We start from the raw sequence: 17291 nt of genomic DNA, 5'->3' as shown, positions 1-17291 counted from the left end.
GTTATGGTAAGTGCTTCCAAAAGCATTTTCTTGTTTAGAAAAAGTTCAAGTCTATGATATCAAGCCCAAAAACATCATATACACAGCCACGTAATTTAGCACTGTGCTTGCACTTCATTTTACTCAATTGAAATTTTTCAGCTGAGGCATGTTCAACCAAAACCTTTCAAGTTCTTATAAATTAATGCTTTTTTTTTTTTTATCAAATTGCCTTCTAATATCAACTCTGACAGGCAAAAGAAAAAAATCAATACAGTAAAGAGGTAACGGCAAAATGTTCAACAGGTACACAACTTAATTGGTCAATGTGGCAGCTGCAATAACTTCTAATAAGCAAAATTCTGAGTTTGTAGCCCCATATTCAGTAGGATAAGAAAACTACTTGTAGTAATTCAAACAAAAATATGTACTGCATTACAGCTTTAATATGAAAACTGACTCAATGCACCAGTTACAATTCTTCTGCTTCATGATCAAGTTTTATTACTCTATTTTGAAATACAGTAATTTGTTTAAATGAAAAAATACAGTTCATCCGATATAAAAGTACCTCAGTGACAATCAGATATAATCAATGGAATTATGTAGGAAAGTAAGAAAAAAAGATTTAACCTATACACCTGAGAACTCTAATAAACTGATTTCTTTAGTAACAATCATTTATCAAAGTTCGATATCCCATTCATGAAAGTAACATTGCTGCTGCTATAGCACAAAAATACGTATAAGCAAGAGCATGAAAGTGTATTGTGAACCAAACTTTATGTAAAAATAAATACTACTTACAACATATTTATTAAAACTAATACACAAAAACCAGAGGCACGAAAACAAAACAGACTAAACACAACTTTGTCTTTTATCAAAACATGCATTCCGAGAGTGCTAAAACTACATAACTGTTGAATGAACAGCAGGTTCCATGATCCTTTATAATATTAAAAGCTCCCAAACGAAAATTGAGATTCTTTACTTAGTAAATCAAGGAACTGCTACAGTTAATGGAAAAGCTACTATGTAAAATGTACAACTAAGTGAGCAGAGTAGCAGCACATGAGAGGAAACCCAGTTAAATTTTCATCCTAACAGAATATCCATGAGTACAGGAAAAACTGAGTAGATCTACTAAGTACACTGTTAGTATACTCATTAGCTTCCTGTACTTTAATCCTATTCTTTGATAACAGTTCCCCATTTTCATGAAAAGTTCATAAAAAGAAATCTGGTGACATCAGAAACATCACATTCTTGTACGTTCTTGTCAAACCTTAATCAAATACTGGCTGTCTAAATTTTGATTGCAAGAAATTTAGTATGTTCACATGAAAATAGGAAAGCAAGAAAAACAAAAGATATATGGAGTCACTCTGACAACCATTGAGGGTTGGTTATAAAGCATAAAAATGAACCCTGTGAGTTACAAACTAAAAGATGAAAACACAGTATGGAAATAATGGATATATATTTCAAGATCAGTGGAAATCTGAGATATTCTGGCATGTTATCTCAAAATCAAAACTCACTAACAAAGAAAAGATTTAAATTTTTACAAAATTCTTACAAAATCTCTCGAAAATTTAATTTAACATGGCAGGTGGTTAGATGTGATCATAAGAAGCTGCTTTGTTATCCAAAAAGTAGAAAAAATTACAAAATATTAATATTGCATAAATTATATCTAACACATGAGAATCCTCCTACAACTTTCCATTACATTTTCATCTGCCAGTTCCATGGCAAATGTATTTAAAAAAATCTATAGATACTGGTTTTCAAATAAAAAGTTAGCACCAATGTAATTTTTGTTTACAAAAATATGTACTGGGAGCCAACTTCAAAGCATTATCTAAGTCACATTAAATAAAAGATCAAGTCATTACAAATCAGTACAAGCACATACATACAATGTACCTACTAACTTGTCATTATTTACTGTCATAAGGGCTTGCACATTTTTCTTTACTCTTAACCTCGAAAGACATATTTCTTACAACCATCTTACAATGTCTACAAAAGCACATTAAAAACTGTAGCACAAAAGTTATGAAGCAAGCAAGATGGCAAGCCTAGTAAATGTTCTGTCCAGTCCAAGCCGCAACATGCCAGATATATAATGCTTTACTGTACTCACTTCCTTCAAGGTATTTCCTTACAGTGTTCAACGGCAAAAAATGTTTTAGATCATCACTTCTCACTATGAATTTAATTCCCTGTACTATACATGAAAAGTAGTTCCTAAGATGAACACTGGTACTGTATTATGCAAATTATTAAGAAATCCCAAACCAAATACACCTACAACCAATCACAATGTTTCACAACAAATGTGGTACTTCAGCACTGTTCGATGGATGTGTATTCATTAGTAGCCCTGATTATTTCTTACATAACTATATTGCAAAGAAGTTTAACTTTGAATGACCATTTTCTGAAAATTCAAATACTTTTTATGATAACAGGCATCTTTCATATTTATAAATAATAACTCAGGTAATAAGCTACCATTATCGGTAACCTGTTTTTATATTTTTGCACCTTTCTTACACACCATTTCGTCAAAGACAACAAACAGAAAAAGCCACACTTAAACACAAAACTCATTTTCAATTCTTCCTTGTCTTATGGGTAGACTACTTCATCGTATAAATCATGCCTTACTTTCCAAGGAAAGTACAGTAGTATTAATAGCTTTTTGCTAATCATATTAATTTTATATATTAAATTGCTTATTTTTTCAACAAATGTAACTATTTTAATAATTATCAAAAACTCCTCAGATATTATAAAACTGGGTTTTTAAAATACCAATTGCAAAACCAAGTTCAAATTATCTGACAAAACATTGCATTTGTTTTTGTGGAAAAAAGTTGAGGGAAGAATGAAAAGTGCTTGTTTTTCATTGAAAAGATTTGTTTGTTTTGATGTAAACAAGAACAGGGTCTATTATGCAAAAAGGGAAAACTGTACAGGCTTAGTAAATCTTAAAAAAAAAAAAGAGAAAATGCACATATATCATCACCTTACACAGATACAAAGGGAAGGCCATCATAATCATAATTTGCTATGCACATGCAATACTATTAAAAGTAACCTCTCCTAGCTGTCAAGTAAATACCCAAAGGAATCTGATATTAGAAACCTGGTAAACTAAAGGTTGCTAGCACACACTACAGTATTATGTTCCAATTTAATTCCCAAGAAATACCGGGTTTTCATTCATCCAAGACAGGTTCTTAAGAACAATGTAAAATACTGAAGTGAAAAAATATGATTAAAATTAACTAACAATTCTTGGAAAATTTAAATACAGTACTTCTTACTCATCATACTCAGAAATAATCTTTCAGACAGAAATCATGAACATGCATATTTTCATGTGAAGACAGAAATGCTATCTAGTGTTGCTGGAACCTCTCACTATCTATTTCATTTATTGAAACAGTTATGGAAAACTCATTTTGAAAGATGAAGTACTTTATATGGGGATCATCATAATCACTATAAAGTAGTTTAACCGGACCACCAAGTCACGCTTGTATCTTCTAAGGAGCTGAACCAAATGAATTGTTCTTAATAAGAATAAGGGGTCAAAATTAGATTAAAACGGTTAAAGATGCTGGGAAGCTATGTCGAAAATGATAAGTAAAAAGCAAATAGCAATAAAGCTGGGAGCTGAAGGGGTAATGCAAAGAATCTTCAGTGGAGTATACACAGTGCTACAAGACACACTGCACTGTAAAAAACATATCCAAACAATTTCTAAGACGTCTCCTAACTTCCTTATCTAAAAGTACCTTTCAGTCTACAGGCTGTTTACCCACTTTTAAGACAGACCAATGTTTGTTCCGCCTGCTATCTCACTACCACAGGAGTCAGACAGCCTGCATTCTTCAAGAAGCTTCTGCAATAACTATTTAAACATTTCCCTAACATGCTAGCCCAGTTTAAGGAAATGAAAAATATTACAGGTACAGTATAACCACCTTATCTTTCTACAATTTAGACCTAAAAAGAATATAAAGTTCAACTGAATCTGGCATTCTTATTTACATGAGCTGCAATCATAATTACTAAAAAAAAAAAGGGGGATACTCAATACTGTATACAGTACAAGTAATATTACACAAGGTATGTAAGTTCACAGCACAATCTAACATGCAAATAATGCTTGTATAGCAAATTAGTCTATGGAAATAGAAATTCTGCAATGCCACTTACCTAAAAAAATTTTTAATACTATACACTAAATACTTCTGTACAAAGAAATATATAGAGTACTAGATACTGCGCATTTGAATTTTGTATTAAAAGGCTAGTGGGAGAGAAGATCAAATATAAGATATGGAGCAATAACAATAATGGTGTCCCCAAACATCTTTCTTAAATATGACTTTGGAAGATTTTTTAAAGTGACTATTGTACCGCTGTAACTTTATAACAAAAAATTACTTACTACCTAACAGACTGTATGGCAAGAAACTAAATAAGCATGCTTATCAATATTCAAATAAACCATCTCATAAAATTCAGTATAAAGTATATACAATTCACCTAAGAACCTCCACCAATAAGTTATAAAACATAAAAAACCCAAAAAATACAGGGTTCATCCAGAACTTCTCATCAATCACACTTCATTTTTTCTCAGAACAATAGTTAATTTGACGTGTGACGCTAAACTTGAGTACAATACTGGAAACTAGTCACAGATTAGTTTAAAATCATATTGCAATTGTTGATAGTAAAGTGCACATGCACAGACAACAGCACATACTTACCTAAAAGTACAGAAAAAGACAAGCACATGTAAAATATGAAGAAAAAATTATATAAATACTGAAAATAGATCACTTATAAGTATCACAAGAACAGGCTTAATAAGAATATCTGTTCTAGACTTTGGTTCATAGGAATGCAAAAGTTTACCACTTCTTAGTGGCAAACCAACCCAAGTCACACACATTAACAACCCATAAGCAAATAAACTACAGTAAATAATAAAAAGAAAAAAGGGCAATTATTCTTAGACTAGTCGTTACTGCCTTGTAAAATTTACAGTTGCAACGTATGTTAAAAGAAAAACAACCCTTTGACTCAAAAGCATAACTGCTTTCTACAAAACCTATTCATTTACCTATTCTGTGATTTTCATTGCTCATACAGCCTTTAAACAATCATGCCATTTCTACCACCATTTTCTCTGGTTCCTTAAGCATTATAAAAAATAACTTTTATGTGCATCACAAAATCAAATAAGTAAAACATCATAAATGGTGCTTCAAACATTTGTAACAAATTAAAAGTAAATTGAGAGTAAAATAAAAATAAGTTCTCTTTTAATTTTCAGCCTTTTGCAAGTCAACTTACAATTTTTAAGTTTCATCTCCTCAAGGCTATGTTCTTCTAAAATTTGACACATAACCATTCTGAAGGAAAAGAAATATTTTGTGTAAAACACATTCTGGTAATAATCTGCGAGCACTTGAAGTGTTGCAAACACATTTAAGCTTGTGAAAGCAATCTCCATATATCACAATGTCAGATAACTGAGCAGCACTACAAGAAGAATGGTTCTCTACAAATTTCATCCAAATCTTCGTGACGTACCAGCTACAAGAGTATAAGCTGAGAAGGTAATTCAACATAAGCAGGTGTTACTGTTAAAGGCTCACCTGGCATACCCCAAGGTGAATGTGATGATGAGCAGTGCAAACTGTGAAATAGTTGAATACTGCAAATTTTCTACTCAGGACAAGTACCAGGATTATCAGAAGGAGGATTGTCCGAGGCTGGGGATGCTAATGTATCATCATTTAGTAGCAGTTTGTCGCTCTCATGCAGAAGCTGTGTGAGAAGTTCAAAGACTGGCTCAAAGGCACGTCGGTAACCCTGCCACGTGAGGTGTAAGTAATCATACATGTCCCGATGGTCTATAGTTCCATCCCCCAACACCAAATCACGATTTATATTCACCACCTGTAAAAAATTAATGCAGATGACTTATGCTAGACAGATATATGTGATGAAAGAATAGAAGATAAATGTGATGAAATAAAATTAAAAAAAATAAAAAAACATGCAAACATCAATACGGATAACATAGCATACCATTGTTTATGGATATCTGTCATAAAACCTTTAAAACCATGCAGGCTGTAAGATACTTTAAAGGATTTCTTGGTACAGCTGCTGTAGTCTATATTTTCACTTTGTTTTTTGCTATGAATTTTAGTACTAGACATTTGAAAAACTTGATTTGTCTATACTGTTTTATCCCTATAACTTTCAAATTGTTAAGGAATTCTTTTAACTTTTCTATACTACTTTGGTGGACATTACAGCTTCAAATTGGTATTAAAAATATACAACTTATTTGATACTGAAGGATGGTCATAAAATTCCTTTGTTACAAAATGATAGCCAAGTAGACTATTACAGAAAGTAATGCACCAAGTCCAGTTGTGGAGTGATCTTCATTACTTTGCTATCATTATTATTACAGTATTATTACTATTAATACTCAACACTAACACACATTCATGTGGAACAAGCTAAAAAGACCATTAGCTTGCTGAGCAAGTTTCCAAAAAATGCAACACCCACTCATGAAAAATGAAAATATTTACATTAGCAAGGGCTAATGTAAATATCATAAAACTTTTTTACCTTGGCTTTTCCTTTTTTGACTGAACTCCTATCAGGACTAGTGGTTCAGCCATCCCCTTTTTTCATGACTTCCTAAGCCTTCCTACTGGTCTTCATCCTGCTACTTCTGTACCAACTGCCTTTCAGACTAACTGTTCCTCATACCTGCTCATCACTTGTCCAAACCATTTAATTTTTTTTTTTTTTTTTTTTGGGGGGGGGCTCTTGATACCACATCTCTCGCCAAGTTCCAAATTCATCATACAATCTTCCAATTATACTCCAGCCATGACTCCAACATTCTATGGCCACACAACTCTTCACATTCTCCTCCATTCCTTGTCAGTGCTCTCTATTCTACTACATGAAGTAGTATGACACTTATATATTAACTGAAAGTCCTTACTCTCTACTGATACAACATTCTTATTTGCCTGTAGCAAATGGTCAATCAGTAACAGAAAAATACCTATAAATACAGAAGTAACAGAAAAATACCTATAAATACAGACATACATATCATCAACATCACCAATAATGTCCAAAAATTTCATTCATAAGCTTGGAAAAGAAATAAAATTTCTCCACTGTCTTCTTTTTTTGTGAATTTTCTGACCGAATTCCCAGTAAGTCTTTTAATCTATATCCTTTCTCACAGCTCTGGTTGTTTCTACTGGTCTTCCTGCTTCAGATCTGCACTTTTCTGATTAACTATTCCTCACCCTTTCTTATCACATGGCCAAAACATCTTAGTCTTTGATATATCATCTGTGCTTTCCAGCCCCTGGACACCATATCTTTCTGTAACTTCCTCATTTGTGTATAAATTGTTGTCAATTCTGTTGCTGGAAAAAACATTACGGCAATGATGTAAGGAAATTTAAATCTATAACATTACAGCTCTCTTAAACTTCAAGTAATCCCACAGTACTGCATTTGCACACTACTGTACTTGTTTCTGTGTACACGTTCCTATTAAATACACTCCCTTCAGCACAGAGGTAGTGGATTAAGTGAGGAGATCCATGGGGGAGGGGACTTCCTGGCATTTGTTCATTACAATCAATTAATCATAACGTGCCTTATTCCATGAAGGACTAGTACCAGTTGCACCTTTGTGACTTCTTGCTCTGGTGCAATGTTTTATTTTATTATTTTTTTTTTCTTAAACTAGGTCTGGACAAAGACCATCACCTATTATATTCATACAAGACTTGTTCACTTTGCAAGGAATAACGATGATTTTTTAAAAATCAGATTATAAAGGCCAAGTACTCAGGCAATTTCAGCCTTTCAGCACTCAAGACTATAAAATTAGTTGGAATGGTAGGGCAGCAAGATAAACAGATCCAGAAAATAAAGGAGATGAAGTACATGGATCTTAAAGTGCAACTAGGAGAAGACCCCACAGTTGCACTGAAAATAAAGTTGAAGAGGTTGAACAGCAAGACTGAAAAAAGAAACCACTAAGACAAGGTAGCCAACAAGTCCACATTTCCCTAGCAAGAAGCCATATGTGAAATAACTCTTCAAATGATTGCCATTCAAAAAGATAGAAGACTAAAACTATGCCAATTCTCTACTGATAGAGCAAGCCTGAGAGATAGGGCATCACCCTCTGATCATAACTGCATCTTCTTCCTCCAGTGGACACCCAGTTCCCCAGAGTTTCAGGGATAGGGCCCTTATGTTACATGATGTCAGTCTGCTCTGCTATCCATAGAACAGACAGCTGAAAAGCAGAAGCAGTCTCACACATATGGCAGGACTTCTTTCCACTTTCCCTGCATGGGAACTTATGAGGGCCCAACCACTTCCACCTCAATGGTCTTCACCAACAGGGTGCACTCGGCACTGACGACTTTCATCGAGCAAATCCAAACGCTTAGCTAGAAGACATGGCACAATGTGGGTAGTACCCCACTACAAGGAGGGTGAAGAGGCATGATGCTCAACCTCACCATTCTTTTAGATCTTGAGATACCCAAAAATATTGTAAGTGTTCATGCCAATTCATTACCTAATAATCTGTTTTGGTAACTGAAAAACAGTTGCCATTCAGAAAGAAGACCAGGATTACTGCAAGTTCTCTACTAATAGACTGAGCCTGTGAGTTAGGACACCACCCTCTGGTCATAACTGCTTCCTGCTCCTCCTGTGGACTCCCAGTCCCCCATGGTCTCAAGGCACAGGGCCCTGATGCTACGGGCAAGAGACCATCTCAGTCTGCTCTGCTATCCAGAGAACAGACACAGCTGAAAAGCAAAGAAAGGATCACACATGGTATGACTTTGCTACTTGACTTTCATGGGAAAGTATGGGGAGAAATCACTTCCAACCTCAACAGCCTCACAGCTGGGGGAGTACTCGGTACTCACAACTTCCACCAAGCAAGACCAGTCCCAGCAAGACGACAAGGCACAATGTAGGTAGTACCCCACTACAATGAAGGTGAGGGGGCATGATGTTCAACCTCATCCTACTTCTAGTTCTCTACATACCAAAAAGTATTATAAGTGTTCATGCAAATTCATAACCAAATAATTTGCTCTGGTAATTGAAAAGTGGAGTCAGAAAATATGGAATAATTTGGCAATTAAATAAAAAAATGCTTCTAACTACCTCAGGTTTTTAACATACATAATTATAACAAACTCCAAAGAAATAAGATTTACATATAACTGAAAACATTACAGCAAGCTGACTAAATGACTGAAGTCATTATTACAAAACCAACCCTGTAATTACTGTATAATAAAAATAACTACTCGCAAACAAAAATGCTACAATACAACAACAATAAATATTTGACAAACATTTCCTAATCTATGATGCATGAAGGCAACAGACACTAAGATACACAAGGATGAAGGTACAGCAGGGAGATGACACTAACAGAGTACTGTAAGTGTGCAGCAGATGAGATGAGGGCTCCTCCCAGAGGAGGTCTCAAGATTCACCCACTTCCATTTTCCTGGTTTTAAGTGTTGTATATATTATTATTATAACCATCAGTTGATTTACCCCACTTACTATAAGATGCAGAGCTTTTGTCCCGGTGTTTTGCTGGAATAACTTTTTTTCTGTGCATTTGACAAAGATATTACTTAGCCATAGGATACTTTACATCCCCACCTAATTTTCGGTAGCATTCTTTATTACTTACATTAGAAAAAAGTATATTCATATGAGTAAAATAAAGCAGCCGAAGCCAGTGGAGGAACACTCTAATGTATGGGTTCAAAGTTACACGTGACGTAAACATATGATATCCCGACTCCTCCCACAAGGTGATGACGACAAATTCTGAATGAATATTCGCACCTTGTCAAGGCTTCAAGAGTGGCAGCTATGTTAAGTCATTGTCCCCGTGGATGCAGGACAGCTCTTGTGATTTGACTTGCACAATTGTTTAGAAGTGAGGAGGCCCATGGCAAACCCCGTATAGGTAAGCTTGAACAGGTAAATGAATAATACAGGCCTTTTTCGGGTAAGGAGTACACCCAGACATCCAAGGCCACCAAGTTTTCATCATTTGTTGACTTCCATAAGGTGCAGAAAGATAATTATATATGCTCTATAAAGCAATAGTTGTTGATTTCTTAGTAAAATATAACTTGTGGAAAAACATTAAAACTTGTTTTGCCAAAAAAAAAAAATGTCGTGGGTTATAATACATCACTGAATGACCTCTATAGGTCCCAGTGCTTGGGCTTAGCCCGAAACACCACAATCCACCCACTGATTATAATGTCAAGTTTCCTCATATGTAATTATGTTAAACAAAGGATCCATGCGAGGGAATGTCATTTCATATGATCGCTCCTGTCCTCTAGTGACAGTACAACAATGGCTGAATTGTAACATTATAATGAAAGTTGTTTTCATATTCCACAGAATATTACCGGCATGGTAGTTCGATTGTTGATAGGCTTTTAAATACCAAGATTGCTTGCACACTAAAGAGTATAAGTATACTCGGTCCTTCAATTTGCTCAAATCCTATGTACTACTACCACTACTACAAAGCGTAAACAAGGAGTATTGGTTGTATTTCACTGTTGCCAGAGGTTGGGACTTTTTCACTAATAGCCAATTATCCATCAAGAAGGAGGCAAGTTAATGACGTCATAAGTTATGTCATTATATCTTCAAAAGCTATTCCCCTGAGTTTGCTGGCGATGTCTACAAGAAGTCAGTGTTACTCTTATAATTACCAGAATTATGCAACTTTCATAATACAGAATACTGTACAGTCAAAAATTAGGTAGGGATGTAAGATACCCTGTGACAAAGTGTCACCTTCGTCAGGTACGTTGATAAAATTTTATTCCAGAAAAACACCTGGTGGCCAATCTCTACAAATTTAATCCAAGATTAACAATGATAATCCCTTTGCCTATGTCAACTGACAGAAAATGGGAAGCAGTTTCACAGTTCATGTCTACACTGTACAGAAACAAGCAGAATAAAGAAACAATGCACAAAAGTAGGTACAGCAACAGGTTACTCATCCTAGGGATAGTTCAACGACACTAAGCAACCATACCTACTACCTCACAGATAGTTTTGTTAACTGGAATGGTTTATTTCTTCTATCAAATGCAGATTTAGTCCATTTCAAATATTTCAGGATGTAATTCTTAACAGAACATTTTATGTGCATAAGAGCACAATTGTTCCTGCCGACTACTGACAGTATTTATGTTAGCACAGACAAATACACATGTATTCTTGCCAATTTCACATGTTATTCAAAAATGTTTAAATTTCACACATAAAATATATAAATCAAATTTTATTTGATAAGTAAATAATTACATGACTTGAAAACTAACCTGGCATAAATCAATTTTCCGAACAGCTTCTTTTATTAACCCATTGATTTCACTATTTTTCTCTCGAAGTGGGTTGGGCTTTTCTCCTCGAGGCAGTAAAGTCTAGAAAGAGTAATGAAAACATATAATTGACAGTAAAAATATTAAATCATCCTTAACTTAAACCAGGTACCATTATCCTTACAAGATGGAATTAACATGGAGTCAATCAGAAAATTGACCTATAAATGTCCATCAATCAAAATACAAAGGATTAATGACTTCAGAAAACAATTCATTAATATCCATACCACAATTAACCAACAGTCATCATCAACACTTTCATGTGAAATTTTCCTTTTGCAGAGTTACATATGATTCAGTTCCTCCACTGTCTTCAGTCTTGTGTACTGTGCGTTCATGATTTAGATCTTCGTGAATGCCACTTTCCATATCTATTCCGCCGCTTCCATAAACACACATAGTACGTCCTTGCTGACTAACTGTTCCTCCCTCATCCTCATCACATGTCCAAATCACCTCAATTAATCAACATTCTTATTACAAAATTATGAATGCCAAAGTTTGACATCAGTACAGTACTGAAATTCCTAGGCTTATTATTATTATAAAGTTTAACCAGACTACTGAGTTACCATTCTTAGCTCTAATAAGGCTGGCATAAAAGGCATTTATCACATCTTATATAATATACTGCAACTTCTTAAAAATTTAATAATTATGTAAACTGAAATTTATATGGATTCTAACAAAATTTTTGTCAAGGATTTATTTTTAATGATGATAAAAGTGAGTGGGAAGGTCCCCTATCAACAACTGATTAGCTTGTTACCAAGTTTCATGACCAACTCCAGCCCGCACTGGTTTGTATTCCTGTGAGAACAAACTTCATATACACTGTTGGTTGAAAATTGGAAAATCATAGACAAATATTTGATTCTGAACATTGTTCTGTATTCTTGGCATTCAAGGATTTGGTCATCAAATACCCTAGGTCAGACAAGTGTGCCCAGTTTGAAAATGGGATGATATTGCAGTACTTGAACGTGACATTCTTTTTGGAATGAAGGACACCACAAGCCAGCAGGTGATTTACTTTCTTACTGACAGATTTATTATTCCACAATACCTCCCATTTAAAGCAGATGACGGGTTTTCGAAATTCAGTAAATACCTAAGTGAAACTGGTATATTTTGATCTAGTCATACTGACCATAGCTTTGAATGATTTATCAGTATCTTCATTTCCTTTAATGTCTACCTGTGCAGGAATCCAAATTATTTCAACTTTTATAAGAGTTTCATTCAATTTGTGAATGAAAACTTAATATGCTAAATAATTCATAGTTACACAGCCTAAACTCATTAATCATGAATCTTTCAATTCTGACGACTTAAGGCTCAAAATGTTAAGCCAATATAATTTTCTAAGTTTACAAATTTCCTGGTGCACTTCAGTGGGGAGCTAGTTACTTGAACAAAGGATGCCCTCAAGTTCTTGAGAACAGGAAATTTCTTATATTTTACACCTAACAGTTTCTATAATCATTATGACTCAATAAAGTATTACAATGGCATGCAAGCTAGCTATGTCGACTGATATACTGTAAATCACTTACTTCCAATAATGCAAATAAATTTTATCACTCACCACTAGTACTGCTTTACCCTTCACACCATGAATATATTGCAATGAGAATAAACTTCCAATTTCCCACCCTTAAAAACGTAAAATTCTTTATTCTTCATATCTATCTGTTGATACAGTGAGTGATGTTCACATATTTGAAAGTAACTAGTGACACTGTGATACAACTTTGAGATAAAAAGGAAGCACATATGCTATCAATCTACCACAACTGAGAAAAAGACAAAAATATTATTTAAAATCAGGTCAGAAAAATAACAAATCAACATAACGTAAGCCTTTAAGGCTAAAAAGCATTTCCCAACTTGAATATTTTGCTAAATACCAAAAAACACTGCCATACTGAATATCAATGATGTGCCCACTTTAGGTACACAATCCAAATAATATTTAATTTTGATCATTTATCCTGATCCCTGTGCAATGCTAAACAGAAAATTACAGTACAATACAGAAATCACACTTACCAAAACAATGATATATGCCTGTGGTTGTTTTTCCCTTACTGTATGACATATTTCTATGATTCCCCCTGCAATTTCAGCTGCAGTATGTGAATGGTTGTTGGTCCCTACTAGTACTACCACAGCCTGTTGAGATAAAGATCAAACAAAATAAATCAACAACAAACAAAATTTAGAGTACTGCCACAAAAGTGCTTGAAGGAAGCTTGAATTTTACTAAAGGTTAAACTTAAGTCATTAACTCTGGTAAATTATGCATCTTTTTGCTAAAAATGAAGTTAGCAATCTTCTAAAAGATTCCAATTACCTTAGAAAATGACAATGCTTACATCTGTAAATGACCACACTACCAACACGATCAATTAAACACAGGTATAAAAAAACTTGGGGAAACTTACAGCACTTGATGAAAATTAAAATAACCAAAATGACAAAAATCTACATTGGTGCAAGCACCTATAATAAAAGTTTAAACATAAGGAATACAGCATCTCACCTTGGGTTTAATACATTCTAATTCTCCATTTTTAAGTCGCCATAGCACATGTTGTGTCTGATCTCCACCAATTCCAAAATTAAGGCTATGCATGGGTGCAAACCACTTCTCCCACAAGTCTGTTGACTGTAAATTAGCAACTAATGAATCTCCTACAAACACCACATCCGGTTCCATTTCCCGAGCTTGACTGACAAATCTGTTGTGCTGAAATGAAAAAATGTAAATAAATAAAGAATTCAGTAACTTAAACTTCTTCCATTATTTATCCAGGATTATCCTTGTATTAAGAAAACTTAAAACAGAATATTAAAATACCATACAGACCAGTTTCTCTACAGTGCCCTGACTTCTGACTGATAAGACCCATCAGGGTACTCACAAAGTAACAATCACTGTTGTATGATTACTGGACACCAAACTGGTGTTACAACTATGCCGATAACAGCTACTTTAATCTATTCTACAGCCATTCATTTAATTCTCTAGAATTTGGTGATGGGTGCACACTCCAAAATAATGGTCTAAAAGCCATGTAGGGGATTCCACCCCCATTTATTTATTGTGTAGCGCACTGTAATACTCGTATGTACTGATGGTTCTTTGCAGTCTCTTTAACCACCACCTCCATTGCTTTTTGCCTTTTATTTCTTGTCCACCACCTCTATTCTCACCTAGCTGTTCATATTCTTAAACATTTCCTTGTAAATTTTAGATCTCATTTAAGAACTAATCTTTTGGGTCTGCTGTACATGAATCTAGAAATGTAAACCAATGATTCAATTGTATTTAAAATATTAATAACTGCAGCAGAATTAATCATACTGTCATGTTCACGATGAAAAAAGTTAAACCTCTTGGTTTTGTTGTTTCTTCTCAATAACTGTCTTACATAACATTTCATGTGTATTGTGGTGTCTTATCCGACAAACCTTTCTGATTGCTGGGATTTAAAGTTACTACCTTATCCTCAAAGAACTTCTAAAGGCATCTTTATGGAGGTTTCAACTTGAAGCATTAAGTTTCAGGGGTTTCACAAAATGACATCCAAGAACTCTGGATGGGATAAAAAAATTCACTGACAAACTTGAAGACTAAGACAGTCAAGTTGGGACCACTGTATGGTCACCATCACAAGGCCTATCAAGAGCTTATCAAAACAGCAAATGGTAAAATATCTACGGAACAAAATGTGGACTGATATTCCCAATAACTACTACTAACCCTTAATTTCACTGTGGTAAAGATGATTTTGCTAACTTTATATAACGGTAATGTAGATGGAAGGAAGTGTACAACAGAGGCCTTAGTGCAAGATATCTGGTATAATTAAAAGAGAACTAAAATAAAACACTGAATGTGTAAATGCCATAAAACCATGGAAATGCAAAGGCAGCAACTCTACTGGGGATGAAGAAGTGGGTGATCCAGCAAAGATTTTTAGCAAAAGGAATGCCACATCTGTAAGTACATCTAGGCTATAAATGTGAAATCAGTTTTATTCACAACTGTTGATGTGTTTCAGACAAATTCTATTTATGAATACGTGGTTGCCAAGAAATGTACCAAAATGACTATCAATACACATACCTAAATTCAATAACAATAAAGCTCTGACAAACACTATCAGAGAGATCTAGGTATTTTTAAGTAAACTAAAGGTGGTGTCACAAACTAGGTGTCTAGCATCTTTGGCCTCTTCAAATTTTGGACCGAGTAACCAACAATTCATTGATTCTTTCCCAAGAATTAGCAATACAAAGTGACCTACACTGTTAATAGAAATTAACTTATCTAAGTTCTTGCTGAAATCACCACTACAATGAACATTGCTTTGATTGTACAAAATTATGAAAAATATTTGCTACCTGGTACAAAGTTCGTCTCCCTAACCTAAAATTATTAAAAGTCCCTAGGCTTGCCCAAATTAGGCTTAACTGCTGAACTGTGCAATGAAAAGTAATGACTACTAGCTTAAGCTAATAACTGAAATAGCCTTGTCTATCAGTTGCCATGGATAAGGAATTTGTAAATACAGCTATGAAACCTAAGTTACAAATTGGCTAAGCTAAGCCATTAGCTGACAACTGGCCATGAACTAGGGTAATGTACAAGGGCATAACCTGTTGCTTTGATATATAAAAACACTTGGAAAATACACAGCTAATCTCAAGGCAGATCGCACTTCAGTTTAAACTAGCCTAGTCTAGCGCATCCTGAACCACTCCGAGTTTAGCATGACAAAACTGCTTACCTAAACGCACCCAATATTCTTTAAATATTCCTGACTAATACCATTACAATCTATCGTATATATTCTATTCTTAATGTGTAAGATATTTCACACACAATTAGTTGTTTCTGGCCAAGGGCAAGTTTAATCATGACGGTGATTATTGATTATTTTTTGCGACATCGATCAAGTTTGTTATTGAATGAGACAACAGCAACCGTCTTTTACCAAGCAACAAATAACCCTAGTTAACAATTTATGCTTTAATCTGGAATATCTCCGTCGTTTTTTATGATAGTTTCCAAGCATTTTAAGCATACTATAAAACGTATTTGTTGAATGACAACCATAACACAGGTATAACAATCAAGGCTCCCCGCCCAAGTGATTCCATTCACAGTTCCTCACCATACTTAGCCACCTTCCATCCCCCTGGACATCTTCTACGGGCGTGGGCACCGCTGCTGAGTTCATCTCTTGCCCCTGGACACGAGTATCCTATATCTTAACTCAAAATACAAACAAAATGATGCTTTGACAGCTGGACTTCTCCAGAAACACAGCTCCAAGTCGAGGTCGTACTGGGGTCCGATGTGTAAACAAGAATCTGTCATATGGCGACTTGCTTCAGATTCTGTATTAAATCCTCTAGCAACTTCTTGCAACCCCACCACCGTCCATCAATTTATATTCTCATTGAGCAATAATTTACCTGGAAACGTAGTCAGAATACTAATAAAATATAATAAACGTATCATTATCTGATACAAAATACAAATTAAGAGACATAAAACTAGAGTACAATAGTACGGTTAATCCGATGCATGACAACTACGGTATACTTGCGTGTCACGTTCATTCTCATCTCTCAGACTCGCAGTTTTTCGATTCTTCATCTAGCAAAGTGACACCGGGATAGGATGTGTTCTTTGCTGTGTTATGTACATTGAACAAACACGTGAGATTT

General features: G+C 34.7%; 1 protein-coding gene across 1 annotated transcript; it reads right to left on the bottom strand.

The window, feature by feature from the left end:
• Positions 1–387: 387 nt before the first annotated feature.
• On the bottom strand, positions 388–17031 carry Paf-AHalpha (Platelet-activating factor acetylhydrolase alpha). Its single transcript, XM_067090678.1, has 5 exons — positions 16733–17031; positions 14092–14298; positions 13599–13721; positions 11484–11585; positions 388–5976 (listed from the first exon to the last, which is right to left on the bottom strand). Exons 1-5 carry the CDS (start codon positions 16796–16798, stop codon positions 5743–5745), a joined length of 732 nt encoding a protein of 243 aa, XP_066946779.1. The 5' UTR covers positions 16799–17031; the 3' UTR covers positions 388–5742.
• Positions 17032–17291: the final 260 nt, after the last annotated feature.

The sequence above is a fragment of the Macrobrachium rosenbergii genome, chromosome 47, assembly GCF_040412425.1.
Source record: "Macrobrachium rosenbergii isolate ZJJX-2024 chromosome 47, ASM4041242v1, whole genome shotgun sequence".
Lineage (NCBI taxonomy): Eukaryota > Metazoa > Arthropoda > Malacostraca > Decapoda > Palaemonidae > Macrobrachium > Macrobrachium rosenbergii.
This window is presented reverse-complemented; position numbering and strand designations above follow the sequence as displayed.